This window comes from Coregonus lavaretus (assembly GCF_964263955.1).
Source record: "Coregonus lavaretus genome assembly, chromosome: 14".
NCBI lineage: Eukaryota > Metazoa > Chordata > Actinopteri > Salmoniformes > Salmonidae > Coregonus > Coregonus lavaretus.
The window spans coordinates 38846345-38873944 of NC_140001.1; the positions used below are offsets into that span (position 1 = coordinate 38846345).

A 27600-nucleotide genomic window follows, 5' to 3' on the forward strand; every position below is an offset into this window, starting at 1 on the left:
AAGATGCAACATTTCTTGTCCACAAACACAGCTAAGAATGGTGCCATCTTTGTCTCAACCATGGGCCTTTAACGGATCATACATTGATTGACGTAGTTTTTTACATAAAGCAATGTGGGCTGCATAATCTGTACCAACTATGCTGTACAAGTTAATTGTTAGTATTACAATATTATAATAGTTTTATAATAGTGTAATAATATTATTGCTCTAATGGCTCACAAGGAAGGACATCTAAAGAAATAAGGTGTAGTCTGCTCACTGTCTTAAGCAGCCAGTTCACCCGTGATACAAATCAGTATTCGATGTCCATCCATGTCTGAGGACGTCGGAAGATGTGGAAAGCTGCCACTAGGGGCAACCGTGAGCGCTGCTACCTTCAAGTATTTTTCGGTTTTGCTGGGGCATTGTGGACAGGGATGGCGGATGGGCTTAAGCATCAAGGGCAGGACTGCCCAACCCTGTTCCTGGAGAGCTACCTTCCAGTAGGTTTTTGCTCCAACCCTAATCTAGCACACCTGATTCTAATAATTAGCAGGTTGATAAGATGAATCAGGTTAGTAAGACCTGGGGTTGGAGTGAAAACCTACAGGAGGGTAGCTCTCCAGGAACAGGGTTGGGCAACCCTGATCTAGGGTGTTGTGAATGGCGGATGGGCGTAAGCATCTGCCTCTGATTCCAAAGGTTGCAAGTTTGAATCCAGCAATAGAAAGTTGTTTTTGAGATTTTTGTTTTTAGCTTATCCCAAACCGTAACCCTTACCTTAACCATTCGGAGTTAATGCCTAACATCAAGATTTCAGAGTTGATGCCTAAACTTAACCTTAAACACTTTGAAATTTGACATTTGGAACAACTTTGAAGTTTGATGTTTCAGAAACATGGCTGAACGTCTAATTCTGACGTGAGACCGTGAGAGCTTGTTGGTCATAAGGTAATGTGAGCTCCTGTGTTGTTTGGACTGTGTTTCTCCCACCATTCTATGGGATCCAGTGGCATCCTGAGGTGAACCGTTTCCAGTGGGACCCCAACCTCAACTTCCCCACTCCTCAGACGCTGTATGCGTGGCCTCCTTCGTCAATGAAGGTGGGTAATCACACCTAATGAAGTTGTCTTTTACAGTCAGCCAGATACAGTGTATTGCACATGTTATTTCACGATAGTGTAGTTTTATCTTCTGAAGTGTAGTAAATAGCAAAATGTCGCCTTTGGATGCACAATAAAGTTATATTCTATGTTAAAGGCAGGAGAAGTTTGCATCACTTCCACCAGCCTGAGGAAGATGCCATGTCTTTCATATACAACTTAACACCAACCTACGCTGGCAACAGGATGAAAAATGTATGCACTCACTAACTGTAAGTCGCTCTGGATAAGAGCGTCTGCTAAATGACTAAAATGTGAACTTCACTGGATAAGAGCAGATCTACTTCTGAGATGTTGAAGTTCTGCCCTTACAACTGTATCATTAATCTAAATGTTATGGGATGTTAAAGAGAAGCTTACCATGTGCATGTGCTGTGACATGTTCATAGGCTATATAGAGTTTTAGAAGTGTCAAGTGATCCTTGCAATTTTCCTTTTGTATTTGCGTAATTGCACGGCATGAAATTATGATTTTCCTGTAGGCATAATAAAGCTCTAGCCTCAGGAATTCACTCACTGCATGGTGGTTTGTTTCACTTTTGGGAGGTAGGCTTACTTTGACATGAGATTGCTGCCGGGAGTAATTGATCTTATTGTTGAAATTAATGCAACCTCCTGGCACAATCTTATAACATAGCATGTGAGCCTGCGATCCCATCCACGTCACACAACACAACGACGCCAACAGACTGTGTTCAAACCGTGGTTCCCAACGGGACCAGGACATGTAGCGATTGGACCATCTGGATGTCTATCGCGTTTGGGTGGGGGTGTAGGAATAAATGATCCAGTGTTCTCTTCCCCACAGATGCTGGATCAGATTGAAGCCGCTTGCCAATAGATCCAATTCATGAAGGATACATCAGTGCTAGACTATTTAATTGAACTGTGGAAGGGTGGAATTTATTTTCGTAGATGGCAACAACACCATCTCAATGATGAACCGCCGCGTAAATTGTTTTTTTAATATTTTTTTTTACGTCAACAACATTACAGATAGCCGGCATTTAGCGCAATAATGTGTTTTTTTGGATCTAGGTTAAATTGCCAATTTTTGCCAGAATACCGAATCATAAGGTGATTTGAAAACAGCTAACTGCAGATACTGCGGACAGGCCCCACGGCCACTGTAATATCAACCGTTTGTTGATGAACACGAATCCTTTCTCATCCAGGACCCCCTCCTGTGCATTAATGCACCCGTTTCAGTGGTGTAACGGTGAGCGTTCATTTCATTATGTAGCCTATCACTGGGCATCTGATGTTGACCGAACTCTGTGTTTAATGCGAATACCTAGGTATGCCACTGTTATTTCAAGGGTTTATTAGACCATTTTGGAAAATGAGATAAAAAAAAAAAATGCATTCTATTTGGGGTAGATATTTGGATTTGACAAGAATGAATGAGATTGCAATATTATTTTGCAATACAAGGCATTGTCGTTTTCTTTAATTGTATTAGCCTACGTGCAGGGGCGTCATTTCAGCTAAACCTATGATATGGCAAAGTGACGGGAGTTGAGGGGGCAAGGAATTTGTATAAAATTGAAGCTCATTTACTGCATTTCTACACAATTTAAAAACATCAAAAATGCAATTTGGAGAACAGTAAAAACAAGAAAACTGTACTCCAGCCATGATCACCTTGTTGCTGTAGCTTCATTCACCTCAGTCAATAGGGGATGTAACATTCTACAAACACCTCATACAGGAATGAGCTACTATGCACTAGCTCAGCCCATGGATTAAAACTAGTTTAATTTCCTGTCAAGTCAAAGAGTAGATACCTAGCCAAAGCCATCTACTACAGCCTCTGTACTGTTTTGAGAAGAAGTTACACTGTTCCCTGCAGCTGTGTAGATTCGCGCTCCCTTCCCTCCCACTCCCAGGCTTCCTCATGGTCCCAAAACCTTAATCTGGATTGGAATGATTTTAGCAGCCTATTTTAAATTGTTGGTATTGAGATAGGGTATGGCCTGACATAACCAACTGACGCCCTGGCCCACAGTAGGCTATAGGCTGAATGGAAGATAGGCTATTTGTGTCACAATGGAATCCTATTGCTTCCAGTGGGATTGGTTCAATTTAAATGGCAAAATGTAAAGGTGCACTATGTAGAAATCGCTCCGCCATTTCCTGGTTGTAGTTCACCTAATTTCAGGTTATTTGACAAAACAAGCAAGTATAGTGTAGAGAATCATTATACCATTTTAAACCGCTGTGAAATATATTTTCCATAACCAAAGATATTGTATTTTCAGCTGTTTGAAGCTGGTGTACAAAACCGAAAGTAAAATACGCAAAAATGAAACTTAAGAACGGGAAGCATAGAAATAGCGCACACATAAAACAGATCTACTGCTTCTTAGACTTGCTTTCAATGAGAATGAAACTGTGGTGGTCAGTGCCTTTAAGATGAGGGAGGACGATTTTTTTTTCATGAGCATGACCTTATTTCTATCACAGCATATTGGATGACTCTCATTCATATTCCATTCACCCAGTTCAATGTAACACCAATAGGTTTAGACTACTACATGATACTCAAATTTTCCCTATACTCATCATGAGGGTGCTACAACCTGGCCTATACAACGTAGGTGCACACAGGTCGAGAGACAAATTTGAGGTCACAGACAGTGACACATGGACAGACCGTGACATTCAATACCACCTTGCACACTCTTGCCTGCATCTAGCTGATATAAATAAAAAAAAAATAAAAAAAAATGTTATTGGTCACATGCGCCGAATACAACAGGTGCAGACATTACAGTGAAATGCTTACTTACAGCCCTTAACCAACAGTGTAATCATTAGTCCAACATTGTAAACAGGAGTTTCTATTGGAAAAATTCAGGTATGTTTATCCACGTTTTGTTCCGTTTGCTTCCGTTTTAAGAAACGTTTTTCAACAGAATCGGTTGATCACACCCCTGATCACGCATAAACACAGTTCACTTTCATAGCAGCCACATTGTATTCCTTGTCGCATCTATGCGCTCTCCTCCTCCCACCTCTTCCCTTTGCTTGTCGACTTCAATGCACAACACATCAGCTGTATGTGACCAGGCGAAAAAACCTTTCCAAGCCAAACCGCTACACACAGCCTACATTGTTGTCACCATATTAGCTAAGGTAAAGTCATAGTCAGCATAGCTAATATATCTAACGCATTAGTAAACCTGCTACAATCATGCAGTAACATTAGTGTACAGTCAGTAAGCAGTTACACCAGCGGACCCCGGTGGCAATAAATTAGTAATACCAAAAGCTTACCTTGGAAGAGTTCCAGTGTTGTGTTGGAAAGTCATAGCCAGCTAGCTATCATAGCATCCCTCTGTTTGAGCAGGGTGTTTCAGTAGGCTAAACTAGCTAGCTGCATTTGCTAGCTAAGTAGGTTAAACTGAAAGTGAAAATAAATGACTTTCTCTCTTGCTTTCCCTTTGTTTTGGAATAAATTAATTTGTTCAAAACTGTTAACTATTGTCTTTCTCTCTCTTTGAGTCAACTACTCACCACATTTTATACACTGCAGTGCTAGCTAGCTGTAGTTTATGCTTTCAGTACTAGATTCATACTCTGATCCTTTGATTGGGTGGACAACATGTCAGTTCATGCTGAAAGAGCTCTGATAGGCTGGAGGACGTCCTCTGGAAGTTGTCATAATTACTGTGTAAGTCTGGAAGGGGGTGAGAACCATGGTGTTACCCTACGGAGTGCTGTTGAGGCTACTGTAGACCTTTGCAAAATAGTGTTTTCTAATCAATTATTTGGTGACGTGATTATATTTAGTATAGTTTTATCTAAAAAGGATCACTTTTTAAATGTTTTACAATTTTAATTTTTAGGAAATTCACTGAGGAGGATGGTCCTCCACTTCCTCTGAGGAGCCTCCACTGGAATGACAGATCTATAACTCACATTTCTATGTGAATTTGGTCAGGTCGCCCAAAAGGTTACATATTGCAGCTTTAAACTGGTAGTCATTTTACATGTTTAATCTATCAATCAATTATTTATTCACACACTCATATTATATTTATGCAGTGCACTTGCTATCGACTAAAGCTCTTACGGGGCAACTCAAGTTGGGTTTGACCTGCTATTGCTTTTTCAATAATTAACCCCTTCATTATGTGTCATGTAATCTCATTGCTTTCTTAATGCTGTTTGCTTGCTTATTCATGATCCTTGCCATAGCTCTGCAACTTTCATGTAATCTCCTTGATGCTCTTAGAAATAACTATCGTGGTGAAATTCAAAGTGGTTTGGTTGGAGAATGAAGATGCTTGGAATTCACACCCTTTCTTTAGACTCTCAGTGGTCCAGTGTTTGGCTAGTTCAAGTATTTGTACATTTTTTACATAAAATGTGCATTCTATTTTTTTGAATTTATAAAATATGTAACTATATATTGGTGTGCACATGTTATTCTGAGATATCTTGACTTGGACTGAATGTCATGCCTAGTTTGCCTACCAGCCACTTGTTGGAAGTTTGGAAATGTTTTTTTTTTCTTTAAAAAACAAACATGATTCTGATGTAAAGGCTCCATCAGGATGCAGACTAAGACAAGGTATGCCAGACCATTTGGCCTGCTCTGAATATCATGCCAAACACTCCTGACAATATCAGAGTTGTTTCCCATGGCCTTGACATTACTTTAAGTGACGTTTACTGATGATTGAATTGCTGGAGGCGAATCTCCACACTCAGTAAGAGCTCCAGTTAAGGACTGTGATTGACTATCTTTTCAGGACACTATACAGTGGAGATTTGTATTCCTGGAGAGGTACTGTATTAGCCTGGCAGACGCGACACACGGGGTATACAGCAAGAGAGAAGTCAGAGGACGTCGAGTTTGGTATCATCCAGACTAGGACTGTATCTCCAGAGCCATAATAACATGGCAATGCCAAAGAGCTGGAAGTGAAAACAGACTTGCAACGAGGCTAGTATATCCTCATTCTGTAGGTCAGGAGATCAGAATGACATGCAACTACAGGCCTACATTGCATCTGTGCACAAAATGTTACATGTGACCAGGAACGATAGGATACAGGACAAACATATGCTATTAAATTGACGGCTACCATTACACATAGCTACTAGTATTCACCATCAGTAAATTATATATGTGGCGGTATACAGCTGGTTTAGAAATTCTAACATGCCCCTGAATTGAGAATACTTAAGATCTGAAGATTTCTAAGAGCGGGTGCAGAGGGTGGACCTTTAGCATCCACTTTGTGTCTATGCTTGTGTCTGTATAGTGTCTAACGTACTCTACACAGACTGACCTGCGTGTGGTTATTGATGTTTGGTGTCGTCCTTATATTTTTCTTGACAACCAGCAGCTCAGATGAGTGCTTGTGTTCATGTGAGCTGATTAATATTTGATAGAAGCTTTGATTGTAAAAGGAGGCAGCAGTACAGGCTTTGTGTGAGCGTAGTCCTTAAACCTCTCCTTAAATGTACAAAAGCCATTACTTCCCAGTACCCAAGCTTTTACCCTTTATGAAAATGTTAATGGTGTCTTGCACACTTACGGTTAATTGAGAAATCCGCTCAGTTCAGAATGAGAACATTAGTGCCAACGAGGGCACAGTTCTAGATTTAGAATGTTAGAATAGAGGAGTAGTTCTGGACTGTTGGAGCAGGGGGACAGTTTTAGAATGAGACTGTTCTCTCTGCATCCGCTGGCTCTGGTGCCATGGCAATGGGGTGCCTCTGGAGAGTGGCAATATAGGTCAGTGATCATGGGGGGCTCCTCTCATAAAACAGTCATTTAGCTAGTGTGTACACACACACACACACACACACACACACACACAGAGAGGCATTCATATGACCCACATTCAAGTCTGCGGAGGCGTCGCAGGTGATGTCATCAACTGTGAACAGATATGAATACACAGAAGAACTCTCTCTCTCTGTGAAGAGCTTTATCTCTCTCTCGCCCTTCATGAAACAACCTCTGTTACACACACACACACAAACACGCACACACACACAGAGGGCCATGTCTAATAGACGTCCCCTAAACAGAGGAATAAGACCTTAGCCCTGTATTCACAGCCTTCTCTCTCCACACACACACTAATGATAGATGCTCTCATTCTCTGTTAGTAATGTGTGTGTGTCATCATTATACAGTTGAAGTCGGAAGTTTACATACACCTTAGCCAAATACATTTAAACTCAGTTTTTCACAATTCCTGACATTTAATCCTAGTAAAAATTCCCTGTCTTAGGTCAGTTAGGATCACCACTTTATTTTAAGAACGTGAAATGTCAGAATAATAGTAGACAGAATGATTTATTTCAGCTTTTATTTCTTTCATCACATTCCCAGTGGGTCAGAAGTTTACATACACTCAATTAGTATTTGGTAGCATTGCCTTTAAATTGTTTGACTTGGGTCAAACGTTTCGGGTAGCCTTCCACAAGTTTCCCACAATAAGTTGGGTGAATTTTGGCCCATTCTTCCTGACAGAGCTGGTGTAACCGAGTCAGGTTTGTAGGCCTCCTTGCTCGCACAAGCTTTTTCAGTTCTGCCCACACGCTTTTTCAGTTCTGCCCAGAGGACATTTCCCCAAAAAGTACGATCTTTGTCACCATGTGCAGTTGCAAACCGTAGTCTGGCTTTTTTATGGCGGTTTTGGAGCAGTGGCTTCTTCCTTGCTGAGCGCCCTTTCAGGTTATGTCGATATAGGACTCGTTTTACTGTGGATATATACTTTTGTACCTGTTTCCTCCAGCATCTTCACAAGGTACTTTGCTGTTGTTCTGGGATTGATTTGCACTTTTCGCACCAAAGTACTTTCATCTCTAGGAGACAGAACAAGTCTCCTTCCTGAGCAGTATGATGGCTGCGTGGTCCCATGGTGTTTATACTTGCGTACTATTGTTTATACAGATGAAAGTGGTACCTTCAGGCATTTGGAAATTGCTCCCAAGGATGAACCAGACTTGTGGAGGTCTACAATTTCTTTTCTGAGGTCTTGGCTGATTTCTTTTGATTTTCCCATGATGTCAAGCAAAGAGGCACTGAGTTTGAAGGTAGGCCTTGAAATACATCCACAGGTACACCTCCAATTGACTCAAATGATGTCAATTAGCCTATCAGAAGCTTCTAAAACCATGACATCATTTTCTGGAATTTTCCAAGCTGTTTAAAGGCACAGTCAACTTAGTGTATGTAAACTTCTGACCCACTGGGATTGTGATGCAGTGAATTATAAGTGAAATAATCTGTCTGTAAACAATTGTTGGAAAAATTACTTGTGTCATGCACAAAGTAGATGTCCTAACCGACTTGCCAAAACTATAGTTTGTTAACAAGAAATGTGTGGAGTGGTTGAAAAATGAGTTTTAATGACTCCAACCTAAGTGTATGTAAACTTACGACTTCAACTGTACATAGAGATGTAATGTATGATGGCTGGATGAGTCACTTTGTGTCTGTTCAGAACTAGCGCAACCTATAATTATCTCTATCCAGTTTATCACTGTTCCCTAACATTCTCCACTCTCCTTTTGACATGTCCACTCATGATGAGACTGCTATGACTACACAGAAACATTGTCACGAGACTAACCAAAAACAAAGACAATCAACCTGGTCTCATTCACGACACTAAGCCTAGTCCACCTAGAGTTCAGCTGTAGAGGAGTTACTGGAGCTGGTGTGCGAGTGAGTGAGTGAGTAAGGGAATGTGTGTGTGTGTGGAGGATTAGACAGACATCAGAGTGTCTGGTATTGATTGCTTCCAGCAGAGTCGAGTAATCTGACAGGAGGAAACAAACCTGAAACATCAAGCCTCTCAGTAAATGGAGGATCGCCTCTCATTCTGACTAAATGAAGCTAAGAGGCATGGATATTGATTCCTATCCATGGAAGTACTCTGAGGAAGAGAGGGGTAGAGAGAGAGATTTCATTGTTGTTTTATTTCGTTGATGAGTTATTAGAAATATCAGAGGTCAATTTTGTTCAAATTCAAGGAACAAAATGAAATCCCTGATTTAATTAAACTGCTAAAAATGATTCTGCACACAATTTATGCTGAATGAATATGTACCTATTACATACTGTGACTTGAAATGGCTGTAGTTCAGACTTGCAGGCAGTGGTCATGTGACCTGGCTCACACAAAGACCTCTCTGTCAGCCTGCCCGTGTCTTATTCATTCTCCATGGTCAACCTTCCTCTCTCCCCCACAGTTACTCCTGTCTCCGCCTTCCTACTGTCTAACTCCCCCACCTCTCACCCCTCTACCTTTCAGCTGGTCATCGACTGGCTTGAATGCTACATACAACACACATTTTAGAAGCTGCAGAGAACACACACATGGGTGGACCAACCTTCTCTGCATGGATTTAACTGGTGAGAAGATGTGCATAAAAATATAATCAAAAAATCTCATTACTCTATTTCTATGTAGATGTGTGTCTTTGATGAGCAGGTGTGTAAGTAGTGATGGGTTATTGTGAGGAATGGGGGCATTGTAAAGGTCTTTGTGTTTCGTTAAAGGAAACCCCACTGTAGCAATTAATGGGGAAAGGCCAGAGCAGTTACCGGGCAAGCGCCATACATCCTCATTTGTTTTGAGCAAATTCATGTTTTCCTTCGTCCTCTTGACATTCATGTCTGGCAAGACAATTGATAAATCAGATTGTATATTTGCTTATTATATGGTTTATAATACTCGTCCTCCCGAGTGGCGCAGTGGTCTAAGGTTCGAATCCAGGCTCTGTTGTAGCCGGCCGCGACCGGGAGACCCATGGGGCGGCGTACAATTGGCCCAGGGTAGGGGAGGGAATGGCCGGCAGGGATGTAGCTCAATTGGTAGAGCAAGGCATTTGCAACGCCAGGGTTGTAGGTTCGATTCCAGTATAAAAAAAATTAAAAATGTATGCACTCACTAACTGTAAGTCGCTCTGGATAAGAGCGTCTGCTAGATGACTAAAATGTAATGTAAAAATGTTTATTTTATGGCAAAACAAGAAATGAATTTAAATTAATTGAGCAGCCTAAATTGCCTTTTCATCAATGCCATTATCTCTTCTGTTCTCTGTTTTTATCAAATGATCTGTTGTGAGTCTTAGAAATTAGGTTATGCCTTGTATAAAATAGACCAGTTGCCTAGATACCACTGTGTTGTGTATTATCTATGTAGTTATGTAGCCAGTCTCTTAACTTTGCCTCCAATAAAAACTTAGTAGAAAAACCTTGTTTCAGTCAGGGAATGGAACAGCTCAAGGTCTACTGTACCATTATATTGCAGCAGAGATGTCAGGAAACTGTTTGTCATGTTTTAGCCATGGTCTTTCTTGGAGCTGAGATGTGTTTCATTGTACTTCATTTGAGAGACAGTGAGGTGTGTGTGTACGTGCGTGCATGTGTGTATCTGTAGTTTCTCTGCTTGGCTTGTATCAGAGGCGGACACAGCTGCAACACTGGCAACCCTGACCCTCAGCTGGGATGGCAGGGTCTTCCGTGGGGGGGGGGGGTAGTCTAAACCCTGTGTTTATTCCCTCTTCAACATGCCTCTGAACTCTTGGCACTGTACATGTCACCTCTTAATCCTGAAAGTGCTTCTATGTTCTAAACCCTGTTCCCGTCCCCTGTGTAGGGTGCTTCTGTGGTCTGGGCCTGGTCTACTCCAACAAGTCGTGCACCATGCCTCCCATCACCTTCCAGGACCTGCCCCTCAACATCTACATGGTCATCTTCGGAACAGGCATCTTTGTCTTCATCCTCAGCCTCATCTTCTGCTGCTACTTCATCAGGTGAACTTGGTACAGAGGGGGATAGAATAGATCAGAATAGAATAGAATAGTGGGTCAGAGAGCCTGTTGGCAGCTAACAGCAGATGGGGGTAAGAGTGGGAGTCCAGATATGTACACAGACATGCTGCAGCTGCACAGAGCAGTCCACATGCTCACCTCTGTGATACCCTTTGAGAGAGAGAGAGAGAGAGGTGACAAGGACACCAAGGGAATACAGGGTTGAATACAGAGAGAGAGTGTGACCTTTTCTTCTGTTGACAATGAACTCCCTGATTTTTGAGCTGAGGGGACGATTGTGTCCGAAGGACAGGAAATAAGGTGGCAGGAAGCTGCCTGCCACAGTGTAAGGAAATACGTCACTGGAGCAAGGGGAGCAGGGTTCAACAAAACGGTATTGTATTTTCTGTATTGTTTTATGGTGGTAGGCTAAAGTATATTACTGCCCAAATTAGCTTAATGGCTAACTCTGGTGCAGCAACACACAATAACAAATCAAATCAAATCAAATGTTATTGGCCACATGCGCCGAATACAACAGGTGCAGACATTACAGTGAAATGCTTACTTACAGCCCTTAACCAACAGTGCATTTATTTTTTATAAAAAAGTAAAATAAAACAAAAAAGTGTTGAGAAAAAAAGAGCAGAAGTAAAATAAAATAACAGTAGGGAGGCTATATATACAGTGGGGTACTGGTGCAGAGTCAATGTGTGGGGGCACTGGCTAGTTGAGGTAGTTGAAGTAATATGTACATGTGGGTAGAGTTAAAGTGACTATGCATAAATAATTAACAGAGTAGTAGCAGCGTAAAAAGATGGGGGTGGGGGGGCAGTGCAAATAGTCCGGGTAGCCATGATTAGCTGTTCAGGAGTCTTATGGCTTGGGGGTAGAAGCTGTTGAGAAGTCTTTTGGACCTAGACTTGGCACTCCGGTACCGCTTGCCGTGCGGTAGCAGAGAGAACAGTCTATGACTAGGGTGGCTGGAGTCTTTGACAATTTTGAGGGCCTTCCTCTGACACCGCCTGGTATAGAGGTCCTGGATGGCCTGTTTAAAAGTCTTACTCACATCGGCTACGGAGAGCGTGATCACATAGTCATCCGGAACAGCTGGTGCTCTCATGCATGCTTCAGTGCTGCTTGCCTCGAAGCGAGCATAGAAGTGGTTTAGCTCGTCTGGAAGTCTTGTGTCACTGGGCAGCTCGCGGCTGTGCTTCCCTTTGTAGTCTGTAATAGTTTTCAAGCCCTGCCACATCCGACGAGCGTCAGAGCCGGTGTAGTACGATTCAATCTTAGTCCTGTATTGACTCTTTGCCTGTTTGATGGTTCATCGGAGGGCATAGCGGGATTTCTTATAAGCGTCCGGGTTAGAGTCCCGATCCTTGAAAGCGGCAGCTCTACCCTTTAGCTCAGTGCGGATGTTTCCTGTAATCCATGGCTTCTGGTTGGGGTATGTACGTACGGTCACTGTGGGGACGACATCATCAACGCACTTATAGATGAAGCCAGTGACTGATGTGGTGTACTCCTCAATGCTATCTGAAGAATCCCGGAACATGTTCCAGTCTGTGCTAGCAAAACAGTCCTGTAGCTTAGCATTTGCTGGTGTAAGTGCTGGGTCAGAATAAAAGCCTTAGAGAAAGAGAGAGAGAAGGAGAGAGAACATTCTCCACAGTGTCATCTAACACGAATGCTGCATGGCATCCAGGCTGAGGGTCCATCGTTATAAAAGCTGGGGTTCATTTAACAGCAAAACCAAATAGCTCTGACTGGAAGAATCAAGGGAGAATCATATACACCAGTTCCAGACTAATCACATATATGGTATCTGTGGCATGGTATTTCATTTCACTTTGTGTATTTTATTTATGGTTGTAAATATACTGAACAAAATATAAATGCTACATGCAACAATTTCAACCATTTTAATGAGTTACAGATATCTAAGGAAATCAGTCAATTGAAATAAATCCATTAGGCCCTAATCTATGTATTTCACATGAATGGGCAGGAGCGCAGCCATGGGTGGGCCTGGGAAGGCATAGGCCCACCCACTGGCGAGCCAGGCCCACCCAATGGGGAGCCAGGCCCAGCCAATCAGAATTTGTTTTTCCCCCCAAAAGGGCTTTATTACAGACATAAATACTCCTCAGTTTCATCAGCTGTCCGGGTGGCTGGTCTCAGATAATCCTGCAGGTGAAGAAGCCGGATGTGGAGGTCCTGGGCTGGTGTGGTTACACGTGGTCTGTGGTTGTCAGGCCGGTTGGACGTACTGCCAAATTCTCTAAAACGACGTTGGAGGCGGCTTATGGTAGAGAAATTAACATTCAATTCTTTGGCAACAGCTCTGGTGAACATTCCTGCAGTCAGCATGCCAATTGCATGCTCTCTCAAAACTTGAGACATCTGTGGCATTGTGTTGTGTGACAAAACTGCACCTTTTAGAGTGGCCTTTTATTATACCCAGCACAAGGTTAACCTGTGTAATGATCATGCTGTTTAATCAGCTTCTTGATATGCCACACCTGTCAGGTGGATGGATTATCTTGGCAAAGGAGAAATGTTCACTAACAGGGATGTAAACAATTTTGTGCACAAAATTTGAGCGAAATAAGCTTTTTGTGCGTATGGAAAGATTATGGGATCTTTTCATTCAGCTCATGAAACATGGGACCAACACTTTATATGTTGCTTTTATATTTTGTTCAGTATAGTTTGTAGATCTATTCATCAGAGGAGAAAGTGAGGGAGAGAGGGTAGTCAATAGAGAAGTGGTGATATTGTTATGAAAACGGTGTTAAAAATGTTGAGAACGTGTGAGCGATACTGTTAATTAACTGCCATTTTTAATATGAACTCAGAAGAATTCACATTGGGTATGTGATACTATGTATGGCCATGTAAATATTGACCTGTAGATATTGAATCACATTGTCAAAGCCAAATTGTTTACCACACACACTTTTTCCAAACAGATCTTTATCATTTACAGTGGGGAAAAAAAGTATTTAGTCAGCCACCAATTGTGCAAGTTCTCCCACTTAAAAATATGAGAGAGGCCTGTAATTTTCATCATAGGTACACGTCAACTATGACAGACAAATTGAGAGAAAAAAAATCCAGAAAATCGCATTGTAGGATTTTTAATGAATTTATTTGCAAATTATGGTGGAAAATAAGTATTTGGTCACCTACAAACAAGCAAGATTTCTGGCTCTCACAGACCTGTAACTTCTTCTTTAAGAGGTTCCTCTGTCCTCCACTCGTTACCTGTATTAATGGCACCTGTTTGAACTTGTTATCAGTATAAAAGACACCTGTCCACAACCTCAAACAGTCACACTCCAAACTCCACTATGGTCAAGACCAAAGAGCTGTCAAAGGACACCAGAAACAAAATTGTAGACCTGCACCAGGCTGGGAAGACTGAATCTGCAATAGGTAAGCAGCTTGGTTTGAAGAAATCAACTTTGGGAGCAATTATTAGGAAATGGAAGACATACAAGACCACTGATAATCTCCCTCGATCTGGGGCTCCACGCAAGATCTCACCCCGTGGGGTCAAAATGATCACAAGAACAGTGAGCAAAAATCCCAGAACCACACGGGGGGACCTAGTGAATGACCTGCAGAGAGCTGGGACCAAAGTAACAAAGCCTACCATCAGTAACACACTACGCCGCCAGGGACTCAAATCCTGCAGTGCAAGACGTGTCCCCCTGCTTAAGCCAGTACATGTCCAGGCCCATCTGAAGTTTGCTAGAGTGCATTTGGATGATCCAGAAGAGGATTGGGAGAATGTCATATGGTCAGATGAAACCAAAATAGAACTTTTTGGTAAAAACTCAACTTGTCGTGTTTGGAGGACAAAGAATGCCATACCTACTGTGAAGCATGGGGGTGGAAACATCATGGTTTGGGGCTGTTTTTCTGCAAAGGGACCAGGACGACTGATCCGTGTAAAGGAAAGAATGAATGGGGCCATGTATCGTGAGATTTTGAGTGAAAACCTCCTTCCATCAGCAAGGGCAGTGAAGATGAAACGTGGCTGGGTCTTTCAGCATGACAATGATCCCAAACACACCGCCCGGGCAACGAAGGAGTGGCTTCGTAAGAAGCATTTCAAGGTCCTGGAGTGGCCTAGCCAGTGTCCAGATCTCAACCCCATAGACAATCTTTGGAGGGAGTTGAAAGTACGTGTTGCCCAGCGACAGCCCCAAAACATCACTGCTCTAGAGGAGATCTGCATGGAGGAATGGGCCAAAATACCAGCAACAGTGTGTGAAAACCTTGTGAAGACTTACAGAAAACGTTTGACCTGTGTCATTGCCAACAAAGAGTATATAACAAAGTATTGAGAAACTTTTGTTATTGACCAAATACTTATTTTCCACCATAATTTGCAAATAAAATCATAAAGAATCCTACAATGTGATTTTCTGGATTATTTTTTCTCATTTTGTCCGTCATAGTTGATGTGTACCTATGATGAAAATTACAGGCCTCTCTCATCTTTTTAAGTGGGAGAACTTGCACAATTGGTGGCTGACTAAATATTTTTTTTTCCCCACTGTAGGTTAACCGTGTCTGTTATGGTGGTTATTTTGTGGGTCCTTGTTATGGCTGTGTTTTTTTACACTTGTGCACGTGCCTGCATGTACATGTACAGCCCAGCGAAACACTAGTTGTTGTTTTGAGCAGTTTATTGTTATTGTTGATTACTGCTAACATTGTGCCATATAGAACAATGTGAGGATACTTGCGTTATATGCATGGAGTTATCCCAAAATAATGTAGTGAACTGGGGGAAAGGGTGCATGAGGGGTCTTAGATATTTCTCAGGACTTAATTTACCTTCATGGCTAGAGTATAAAGCCATACAGTCCAACCACAGGATGCATGGACCAGTGTTGTCCTTAGGTGGGATGCAAAGGCCTCAAGGCTACATTCAGGGATACCAATACCATCATTTGAAATGAAAACCAATTTAATTAATGTTCTACTAGTGGGATTTAACCTTTACTGCTCCAACCAATAAAAGCACAGTGATTGATTTGAGTTCTGTGTCTTAAGGGGACTGGGACTGCTTGCGAAAAAGACTATTGCTAATTACATACAGTCATCCCTAAATGGTTGGTCATTGTGTGTTTGTTCACCCACAGTAAACTAAGACACCAAGCCCAGAGTGAGAGGTTTGGCTACAGAGAGGTTGTTTTAAAAGGAGATCCAAAGAAGTTGAATCTCCATGGGGTAAGAATACTATATCTAACTTATGTTATTGATTGTGAATATGTATGATGAAGTTTGTCTAAATCTTAGTAGTGGGACATAATCAAACATATCTTATGCCACCTCAACCTCTATACCGCTCCACCTCTCTTCTCTCACCCTTTTTTTCGCTCTCGCTCTCTCACTCTCTCTTTCTCTCGCTCTCTGCCTCAATCTATCCTTTTTTCTGTCTCCTCTTTCTTCCCATTGTGCCACTCTCATTCTCTTGTTCTCTCTCTTGCTTTCTAAACCTATCCTTCCCTGTCTATTCTCTCCTCCGCCCGTGTCCCCCTCTCTGTCACTCTCACAGCAGACGTGTGCTGTCTGCCTGGAAGACTTCAAAGTCAAAGACGAGCTGGGTGTGTTGCCATGCCAACATGCCTTTCACAGGAAGTGAGTACCAAATTAGGAGGCAGGAGGTCACCACCATTCATTTCTACAGTCAGCACACAGATCTTGGGGGTTTTGAATGGAGTGATTTCACTGACATACCCACAGTTGTTAAATGTTTCCAGTTCACAGAATGACAGTACTTGCCTGACTGGAGAGGTATCTCTGGTAAAGATCGCTTTAGTGCAGGGATGGGCAACTGGCGGCCCGCCCCTTTTGAAGGTCCCTCGGATGAATTTCCCTAAAATGTGGAACTCAGTCGGAGTGTCAACTTACTGTTGCGAATTAGAATAGTAGAATACACAAGGTGCAATTTAGAAATTTGGTTGTGCATCAGTAGTTTTTATCTTCTTATGTCAGTCACTGATAGTCAGTCAATTAGCCCATGTCAGCTAACATTTTTAAGACTGCTAAGTTAGTTTAGCGGCCAGCTATCTAAACTTGTTATCATGGTCGAATTACCGGCTGGGGGGGCCCGCATTAATTTTGTTTGTCAGTCTCACTCAGATATCATGCAAATAATGATGTGGGTACGCAGATCCGCGAGCAACTGCGGCCCCTCATAATGAGTTCAGATTGTTTGTGGCCCCCACCCCCGGCAAAGTTGCCCATCCCTGTTTTAGTGTATCCCATTTCAAGCCCTTTGATGTGAAACATTGTTTTTCTTTGACAGATATTCTCTATTTTTCTGGGATTCCCTTTGTGATGATCAGTTGCAACCTTTGTTGTGTAATTAATTACACAGAATTTTTCAAATGCACCCTTTGTGATGTCATCAATTAGACTGAATTTTACAGATGCAGCCTAGTCTCATAGACTAGACATAACGTTTTACATTTACATTTTAGTCATTTAGCAGACGCTCTTATCCAGAGCGACTTACAGTTAGTGAGTTCACCCCGTGGGAAAAGAACACACAACCCTGTCGTTGCAAGCGGCATGCTCTACCAACTGAGCTACAGGGGATTACATAACATAGTAAATGTAAATCCGGGACACTCAAATTAGTATGATATGTTACGTTTGGTATGGTTACATAAGACAGAAGGTTACTTAAGGCAAAAAACGAAAGTAGGGTGGTTGGTCAGGGTGGATGGGGGGGCTTATAACGCGAACGTCTAGCAACCCAAAGTTTGCATATTCGATTCTCATTACGGACAACTTTTCAACTACTTACTACTTTTTAGCTACTTTGAAACTACTTAGCATGTTAGCTAACCCTTCCCCTAACCCTAACCTTAACCCTAACTCCTAAACTTAACCGTAACCTTAACCCTAACCCCTAGCCTAGCTAACGTTAGCCAGCTAGCTAACGTTAGCCACCTGGCTGGAATTCGTAACATAACATACGTCTAGCAAATTCATAACATATAGTACGTTTTGCATATTCGTAACATATTGTACGTTTTGCAAATTCGTAACATATAATACAAATTGTAATTCATACGAAATACGTGATGGAAATCCACAAATTAATAGATATTATACTAAATGGAGTGTCTCGGATTTACGTACAGAATAATATGAAAAGCTCTGAGACCAGGTTGCTGTGTGATGTCATCAATTAGACTCAATATTATATATGTATCCTTTGTGATGTCATCGATTGTACTGACTTTTACAGATGTATCCTTTGTGATGTCAACAATTAGAATTACTTGGAATGTTTAACAAATATAATTTCGGTGTGTTTCTCAGGTGTCTGGTGAAATGGCTGGAGGTGCGATGTGTGTGCCCCATGTGTAACAAACTTATCGCAGGACCCCCAGAACAGCGCCACAGCATAGGAACACTACTGGACGAACTGGTGTAACCATAGCATCCAGCACGGAGGTGGCTCCGCGAGCCGGTGTAACCTAGCAACCAACAGGAAGAGGACACTGTTATCTGGTGTAACCTAGCAACCAACAGAAAGTGGACACTTATCTGGTGTATCCTAGAAACCATCCACAGATGACTGTGAAATGGTGTAACCTAGCTACCACCTGGAGAGGACTATAATAACTGCTGTTACCTAGCAACCAACACAGAGCTACAGACAGGAGTCTACACCACACTCTGTCTAATCTCGTTCCCAGACCTTCCTCCTTAATGCGCGAAGAGTCTGGTGGACCAACGCGTCAAACTTAGCAAATAGAAAGGCCAGGAGAAACTCCCAGTGCATAGGCATTCGCTTAATCAGCTTAATCTACCAACCAATCATCTCCCACAGCACCTTCCCCCTAAACCTCCCTCGTATGTCTCTTTCATACGTGTCTGCCTCCATTTGGAGTCACGCCTCGCAGTCGTGTGAATTGCTAAAATGAAATGATGACAAATACTTTACTCAGTAAGGTCACTCCCATAGAATTCTATGTCCACTCCCGCTAAGGCCGACTTTGAATCGTTGATATCCGAGGCTTATATGCATTGTGCGCAATAGCCTGGGGACAAGGTTATACTCTCTGACATAATATCTCCATACCCACATGTCACTTTCTTTCTTTCTCTTTGTCTCTGACTCTCACTCTTCCTCCCTCTCCCTTTTTCTCTCACTCACCCTCTCTGTCTTTCTTTCTCCCTCTCTACTGTTGTCTCTATGCTCTCTCTCACTCTCACTCACTCACACACTCTCACTCTTTCTCACCTTCTCTCTTTCCCTCTCTTTCTCTCTTTTACTGCCTCAGAGGTGCATGCTAGTTCCAAAGTCAGAAAGAAGGAAAACCTCCAGACTCTCCACTTTGAAGAGGGGAGGAACAGGCAGTTGATATGAATGTGTGAAGACGAGTGGAACTATAAGAACCATGGGGTTGAGAAAATACACAGTGATGTTGTGTTTACCTGTCTGTTGTGTGTGTATTCTATGTCGCACAGAGGAGTCTGTTTGGATCACTTGCTATAGTTCTTGTTTATAACATATGTATACCATGTTTGTTTTCTATTGTTGTACATGGATCGAGGGAATGTGAATAATGTGTATCACTCACACACATTTTGTTTTGTTTAATGACTGAAACTTGTTATTTTTTGGTATGTAGACATGTTTTGCACTCTAACACTCTGACAAGTTTTTTGTAAACCTATTACCATTCTACAGTACAGCAAATGTAGTAAAATACTATTCTCTACAACATATCTGTGGAGCGCAGGTTGTTTGGTGAACCATGCCCACATGTTTTATAACCACCTGAAGACTTGTTTTAGCTCCCAGCATTAACACCTAGGCTTTAGCTCAGTAGTCTATTGTGGTCCTGAGATATGCAGACAGCCTGGTTTTGATACCTAACCAATCACATTGATGGATTGAGGCATCTAAGAAATCAAAGGCACTATACCTGCTGTTTTCTTTCGTATTACTAGTGTAGTAAACCTGTAATGTGACTTTCATAAAGCAAAGGGTTCTTCACATTTCAATCAAGTTACAGTAGTTTAGAGAGTTTCATTGTTTTTGTGTGATTATATCTCAAGAACAGCTCAATCAGATGGAATACAGTGTATACTTTTGAATAATATGTTTTTACATTTCTTGATGGTGGCGTTCAATGGCTCCTTTTCACATATTTCTGTGGAGTAATCTGTATTTTAAAACTGTTTTACCAGTCGAACACAGACCAAGTAAGCACTGCCTACATTGAGCACAAAAGCACATTAACACTCCCCTGAAGTCTCTATTAAGAATGGACTGAAACATCGCTTTGTTTGATTTCACTTATGTAATGTGTGACTGTGCCAATGAAGTACAGCACAGTATTGACCAGGGGATAAAGAAAATGATAAACCGGGTAGTTTGGGTCCTGGATGCTGATTGGCTGAATCAGTATTTCAGCCATGTGTATATCAGACAATATGCCACAGGTATGACGCAAAAATACTTGTTTACTCTTCTATTTATGTTGGTAACCAGTTTATAATAGCAATAAGGCACCGCAGGGTTTGTGATATATGGCCAATATACCAGGCTAACGGCTATATCAAGGCACTCCGCTTCATGCCCAAGAACAGCAGTGGTATATTGGCCAATATACTACACCCCCTCAGACATTATTGCTTAAATATACCACACCCCATCGGGCCTTATTGCTTAAAGCTGGAATCCTTAATGGTGAAACTGCCCAAGTCCGTTTGGGATATTACAACGTGGAACACTTTTTTTCCCCTCTCGGACATCATTGCACACGCGATAGAACAGCAGAATATATACTGCAAATTTTTTTACCACACTGCTCGACACTTCTAACCTCCGTTTCATCCACAAAACAAAAACGAGAACAAAGGTGCTGGGGCGGACAGTGGCGCTGTTTCCCTGATGCGGATTCCATCTTTAACTATAGTACCCACTACAGCACCTACAGAGGTTTGCTTTTTCCCACACCAGCCACATTCCACGTTTTTGGTGTACATAAATATTACTTTAATAAATGGAGGGGTTTCCCCTTCATCTCAGTTTACTACTTTACAAGTTGTTTATTTCTTGACTACTTTGTGTGGTGTTGTCTGTGTGTGGGGACTGAGCACCACCCTCTGGTAAAACGGAAGAGTAACATCTGAAGTCTTATTTCTGTAGGCCACTCATGGCAACATGCAGTTCTGCTACTTTCCTATCCTACATGTAATCTCCAAATCTGAATGTCTTTATTTGAACAAAAACTCTTTAATAATGGTCTTATCAAAATTAAACACATCTGTTGGACAAATATGTTTCATCCGGTAGAGCTCAATTGGAATGTAGATACTGCATGTAAGTTTTCATCTCACTTGATCCTACAGCTACCAATTATCTAGTAAGGATTTTAGTATAGGGTGTCAGAACATTCTGAAGTCATTTCCCCATTTCCCACTACTAATTAGACTTCACAGTCAGAAAGACTGAATATTTATAAAGGGGGGTTTCAAAATGAAGAGTTGTGTCCAAATAGTCCTCTCTCCTCATCTCCTTTCCCAATCTCCTTTCATTCAGTACCATTATGGTGAGGTGAATTAACTGGGTAGGAAAGGAAGCCACTTCAGACTATTGATACACCCCCCACACTAAAAAACCCTGGCTCATGGTGAGAACGAGAGAGGAGAGGGAGGCTGAGACAGAGGGTGCACTCAGCAGCAGTGAGCTCAGCCAGACAGGGCCATTTCAGCTCACTCTTTCTCTCTCTCTCCCTCTCTCAGGGGTCCTAATGAGAGAGAGAGAGACAGAGTATGAGCAAGGGAGAGAGAGAGAAAGCTCTGCTGCAGGCTAATATGTGTTATTGAGGGTTTGTAGATTGCAGACTTGTTTGTCAGTTTCTCTGAGTAAAATCCGAAAGTTAATGTCAAACTGTGAATCTGAGACATATGTTAGTTAAATATGAATCTCAGTATCATTTTACTTATACGTGAGTAGATATGGTATTTCAGTTAAGATCCTTTCATTGGATAAAGATGCATATCTTCATTTAAATTAGAACCATTGTTCAGCTCTCTGGTAGCTGTCCTGCAACAGGATCAAAGCCAATTTCACTTCATTTACTAATTGTTATAGTGTTTTAATGCAAAGCTCAGCTCAACAAGATTGCAAGCATAAGCATAATTACTACAGCTTTTTATTCATAAATGCAGTGCACTGCACAGTACCAGCATAACAAGAGTATTCAGTAGCAGGTGTGACCACCATTTGCTTCATGCAGTGCAAATGGTCGGGCACTGATGTTGAACGAAACACAGTTCAACTGATGACCGAAGTCAGCCTGCAGGCGCCCAGCCCGCCACAAGGAGTCGCTAGAGCACGATGAGCCAAGTAAAGCCCCCCGGCCAAACCCTCCCCTAACCCAGACGACGCTTGGGCCAATTGTGCACTTCCCTATGGGACTCCCGGTCACAGCCGGTAATGACACAGCCTGAACACCAGGCTGTAGTGACGCCACAACACTGCGATGCAGTGCCTTAGACCGCTGCACCACTCGGGAGGCCATTTGTTTGTTTTTCTAACTTTTGGTGACAAAGTGTTCTACCCACTGCTCTTCAGCCAGTACAATCACAGTCCCCTCTTCTATTGAACAACAACTGGTCAGTCCCCTTACCGCACATGTGTGTGGAAATCCCGTCAAAGGCTGTGTTTACACAAGCTACCTGTGTAAATGCAGCCAAAAAGGCATAATACATTACATTGTGTTCTTTATATGATACTTATATGTTATGTCTTTCTGCAACAAGTGATAACGAAGGATGCTGGATTCTGGAGAGATTTTGGGTTTGGAAAGTATAGGTCGGATTTAATCAACATAGGTAATATAACAATATGTTTTTTCATTGACCGACTGACTGACTGATTGATTTAATGATTGCTTTTGTCAATTTGTATTGCTGATCTGCATGGATGGGTTTGACCAGAACACCAAAGTTCTAAAAAAATTAATAACGGAAAAGTGGTGCGTGCATCTGTATTCACCCCCTTTGCTATGAAGCCCCTAAATAAGATCTGGTGCATACAATTACCTTCAGAAATCGCATAATTAGTTAGATTGCACACAGGTGGACTTTATTTAAGTGTCACATGATCTCAGTATATATACACCTGTTCTGAAAGGCCCCAGAGTCTGCAACACCACTAAGCAAGGGGCACCACCAAGCAAGGGGCACCACCAAGCAAGCGGCACCATGAAGACCAAGGAGCTCTCCAAACAGGTCAGGGACAAAGTTGTGGAGAAGTACAGATCAGGGTTGGGTTATGTGACGTGTTTTTCTTTCTCCCCATTTTCCTGTGTGGTGTGTTTGTGTGTTCTGGGCATTACAGGTGTGCTGAGTTGCGGCTGACGATGGTGGGTGTGGCTTCGGTCCAGAGTCCTGGTAGCTGTAGCTGATTGACGAGAGTATACCTGTTTGCCGTGTGAGCTCGAAGAGGGGGGTAGAGGACACTTGTTGTTTGGGTATTGGTTGTGTTCATTTATCTTTGTTTGTGTTCCAGCCTGTCCTCCTGATGTACTCCACCCTACCTAGGTCCTGGAGAAGGGAAAGGTAGATATGCCCATGGGTGTACATTCCCACGTAGATAACCCATTGATTTATACACTAGGTTAGCCGGGCGGGTGTCACCCCTGTATTTTTTGGTAAACAGGCAGGAAAGTGGGTTAGGGTTAGAGTGTGATAGGAAGGATTAGGTGTGTAGAAGAGGAGGGACCTTTTGTTTATTTTCATTAATTGGACCCCGTTCCCAAATATTCCCTTCTCTTACCTTCCCTGGTTTGTTTGATTGATTTTTGTTTCATTACTGTTTCTTTATGGGTGTTATATATTTTTAGTACCTTATTAAACGTCCCCGGAGGGCTAACCTTGAGATCTGGTTATTGTAGTTCATTACACCCCACATTTCTTCCCCATCCATCTAGTTTACCTTGTGTGTGCAGACACAGGCATTTACATCTCCTCCTCAGGCGAACTACACCCGAGGGGAGAACGTAACAGGTTATAAAAAAATATCAGAAACTTTGAACATCCCACAGAGCACCATTAAATCCATTATTGAAAACATATGGCACCACAACAAACCTGCCAAGAGAGGGCCGCCCACCAAAACTCACGGACCAGGCAAGGAGGGCATTAATCAAAGAGACCAAAGTTAACCCTGAAGGAGCTGCAAAGCTCCACAGTGGAGATTGGAGTATCTGTCCATAGGACCACTTCAAGCCACAGAGCTGGGCTTTACGGAAGAGTGGCCAGAAAAAAAGCCATTCCTTAAAGGAAAAAAATAAGCAAACACGTTTGGTGTTTGCCAAAATCCATGTGAGAGACTCCCCAAACATATGGAAGAAGGTACTCTGGTCAGATGAGACTAAAATTGAGCTTTTTGGCCATCAAGGAAAATGTCTGGCACAAACCCAACACCTCTCATCACCTTGAGAACACCATCCACAGTGAAGCGTGGTGGCAGCATCATGCTGTGGGGATGTTTTTCATCAGCAGGGACTGGGAAACTGGTCAGAATTGAAGGAATGATAGTTGGCACTAAATACAGGGAAATTCTTGAGGGGAAACCTGTTTCAGTCTTCCAGAGATTTGAGACTGGGACGGAGGTTCACCTTCCAGTAGGACAATGACCCTAAGCATACTGCTAAAGCAACACTCGAGTGGTTTAAGGGGAAACATTTGAATGGCCTAGCCAAAGCCCAGACCTCAATCCAATTGAGAATCTGTGGTATGACTTAAAGATTGCTGTACACCAGCGGAACCCATCCAACTTGAAGGAGCTGGAGCAGTTTTGCCTTGAAGAATGGGCAAAAATCCCAGAGACTAGATGTGCCAAGCTTATAGAGACATACCTCAAGTATTGACTTTAGGGGGGTGAATAGTGCACGCTCAGGTTTTCTGTTTTTTTGTTTGTTTCACAAAAAATAATATTTTGCATCTTCAAAGTGGTAGGCATGTTGTGTAAATCAAATGATACAAACCCCAAAAAAATCCATTTAAATTCCAGGTTGTAAGGCAACAAAATAGGAAAAATGCCAAGGGGGGTGAATACTTTTGCAAGCCACTGTATAAATGGAGGATGTTTTTGTTTTTGTGTTTATAACTGTATCTGAATATGTAATACCAGGTCATATTGCTTTAAAGGTTTTAGTTATATGAATTGAAATATGAATTATGAGTAACAGACTGTCGAAGCATATTCATATTTAGGCCTATGGTACTTCCCTCTTCTTCAAACTGGTAGACACTGTGTTACCCATCTAATAGATAAAACCATGTATGTAGCCACAACCCAAACTTTACCCACAAACCAAGAGGAACTGGCTGGGACCCAACCAACCGACCTGGAGCCCATAACTTGGATAGAAGGATCAAGTAGTTAAAATAATGCTGATTGCATGTACAGTGGGGGAAAAAAGTCTTTAGTCAGCCACCAATTGTGCAAGTTCTCCCACTTAAAAAGATGAGAGAGGCCTGTAATTTTCATCATAGGTACACGTCAACTATGACAGACAAATTGAGAAAAAATAATCCAGAAAATCACATTGTAGGATTTTTTATGAATTTATTTGCAAATTATGGTGGAAAATAAGTATTTGGTCACCTACAAACAAGCAAGATTTCTGGCTCTCACATACCTGTAACTTCTTCTTTAAGAGGCTCCTCTGTCCTACACTCGTTACCTGTATTAATGGCACCTGTTTGAACTTGTTATCAGTATAAAAGACACCTGTCCACAACCTCAAACAGTCACACTCCAAACTCCACTATGGCCAAGACCAAAGAGCTGTCAAAGGACACCAGAAACAAAATTGTAGACCTGCACCAGGCTGGGATGACTGAATCTGCAATAGGTAAGCAGCTTGGTTTGAAGAAATCAACGGTGGGAGCAATTATTAGGAAATGGAAGACATACAAGACCACTGATAATCTCCCTCGATCTGGTGCTCCACGCAAGATCTCACCCCGTGGGGTCAAAATGGTCACATGAACGGTGAGCAAAAATCCCAGAACCACACGGGGGGACCTAGTGAATGACCTGCAGAGAGCTGGGACCAAAGTAACAAAGCCTACCATCAGTAACACACTACGCCGCCAGGGACTCAAATCCTGCAGTGCCAGACGTGTCCCCCTGCTTAAGCCAGTACATGTCCAGGCCCGTCTGAAGTTTGCTAGAGTGCATTTGGATGATCCAGAAGAGGATTGGGAGAATGTCATATGGTCAGATGAAACCAAAATAGAACATTTTGGTAAAAACTCAACTCGTCGTGTTTGGAGGACAAAGAATGCTGAGTTGCATCCAAAGAACACCATACCTACTGTGAAGCATGGGAGTGGAAACATCATGCTTTGGGGCTGTTTTTCTGCAAAGGGACCGGGACGACTGATGCATGTAAAGGAAAGAATGAATGGGGCCATGTATCATGAGATTTTGAGTGAAAACCTCCTTCCATCAGCAAGGGCATTGAAGATGAAACGTGGCTGGGTCTTTCAGCATGACAATGATCCCAAACACACCGCCCGGGCAACGAAGGAGTGGCTTCGTAAGAAGCATTTCAAGGTCCTGGAGTGGCCTAGCCAGTCTCCAGATCTCAACCCCATAGAAAATCTTTGGAGGGAGTTGAAAGTCCGTGTTGCCCAGCGACAGCCCCAAAACATCACTGCTCTAGAGGAGATCTGCATGGAGGAATGGGCCAAAATACCAGCAACAGTGTGTGAAAACCTTGTGAAGACTTACAGAAAACGTTTGACCTGTGTCATTGCCAACAAAGAGTATATAACAAAGTATTGAGAAACTTTTGTTATTGACCAAATACTTATTTTCCACCATAATTTGCAAATTAATTCATTAAAAATCCTACAATGTGATTTTCTGGATTTTTTTTCCTCATTTTGTCTGTCAGTTGACGTGTACCTATGATGAAAATTACAGGCCTCTCTCATCTTTTTAAGTGGGAGAACTTGCACAATTGGTGGCTGACTAAATACTTTTTTCCCCACTGTATCATCATATCCTTTTATATGATTTGGGCGTAGATGAGCAATTGCAGGTATGTCAATATTTGTGGTCTTTCTGGTCTTGCATTAATAAATTGGGAGAGTCAATATTTCAAAACCATCTCTCTCTGTCTCTCCCTGTGTGTGTGTGCGTGTGTTGTTTCTTGCCCTGAGAGTGTTTTTGCAGGATGCACAGACATAACTACAGGGTGTGTACTCACCACTGCCAGTGTTCCATGGTCAGACATGTTTCGACAAAGGATAGAAGAAACACTGGCTTGGTAGAACCTCTATAAGAATGTATACTTGCCACATAGGCTATTGATAGATTGTTGCATCTCTATTGTCACCTTTATTGTCCTCTTCCTTCTAAGTGTCAATATAATCAGAGTAAATTAATTGATAATAGTTAGTGCTATTCCATTGAACACTTTCCCTACCCTCTAGCAGTGCAGTTTCCTGCAGTGACGTAACCTCAACATTGCATAGCGAGGATGAGGGGTGGAGCGTGTCGAGCATCGGGCGACGGCTGTCGTATTTCCTAGCAAGCACGCGATAGGCTCTTCACCTGAGCCCACCTCCCTATCATAATCAC

General features: G+C 42.2%; 1 protein-coding gene across 3 annotated transcripts; it reads left to right on the forward strand.

The window, feature by feature from the left end:
- Positions 1 to 1949: 1949 nt before the first annotated feature.
- Positions 1950 to 20257, forward strand: rnf122 (ring finger protein 122). Of its 3 annotated transcripts, none has more exons than XM_084176217.1 (6): positions 8751 to 8848; positions 9434 to 9534; positions 10784 to 10940; positions 16100 to 16187; positions 16516 to 16598; positions 18294 to 20257. In XM_084176217.1, the coding sequence occupies exons 2-6, from the start codon at positions 9522 to 9524 to the stop codon at positions 18406 to 18408; spliced, it is 456 nt and encodes a 151-aa protein (XP_084032343.1). In that variant the 5' UTR covers positions 8751 to 8848; positions 9434 to 9521; the 3' UTR covers positions 18409 to 20257. The 3 variants fall into 3 exon arrangements, with proteins under 3 accessions (XP_084032342.1, XP_084032343.1, XP_084032344.1); XM_084176218.1 differs by having other exon boundaries at positions 8845 to 9070; XM_084176216.1 differs by lacking the exons at positions 8751 to 8848; positions 9434 to 9534 and adding an exon at positions 1950 to 2364.
- The last annotated feature ends 7343 nt before the right edge of the window (positions 20258 to 27600 follow it).

Coding starts and splice junctions, on each gene's coding strand:
- rnf122 (XM_084176216.1), top strand. CDS start 2,295: ATGAACACGAATCCTTTCTCATCCAGGACCCCCTCCTGTGCATTAATG. Junction 2,365..10,783: donor CCCGTTTCAGTGGTGTAACG/GTGAGCGTTCAT, acceptor TCCCCTGTGTAG/GGTGCTTCTGTGGTCTGGGC. Junction 16,599..18,293: donor CAACATGCCTTTCACAGGAA/GTGAGTACCAAA, acceptor TGTGTTTCTCAG/GTGTCTGGTGAAATGGCTGG.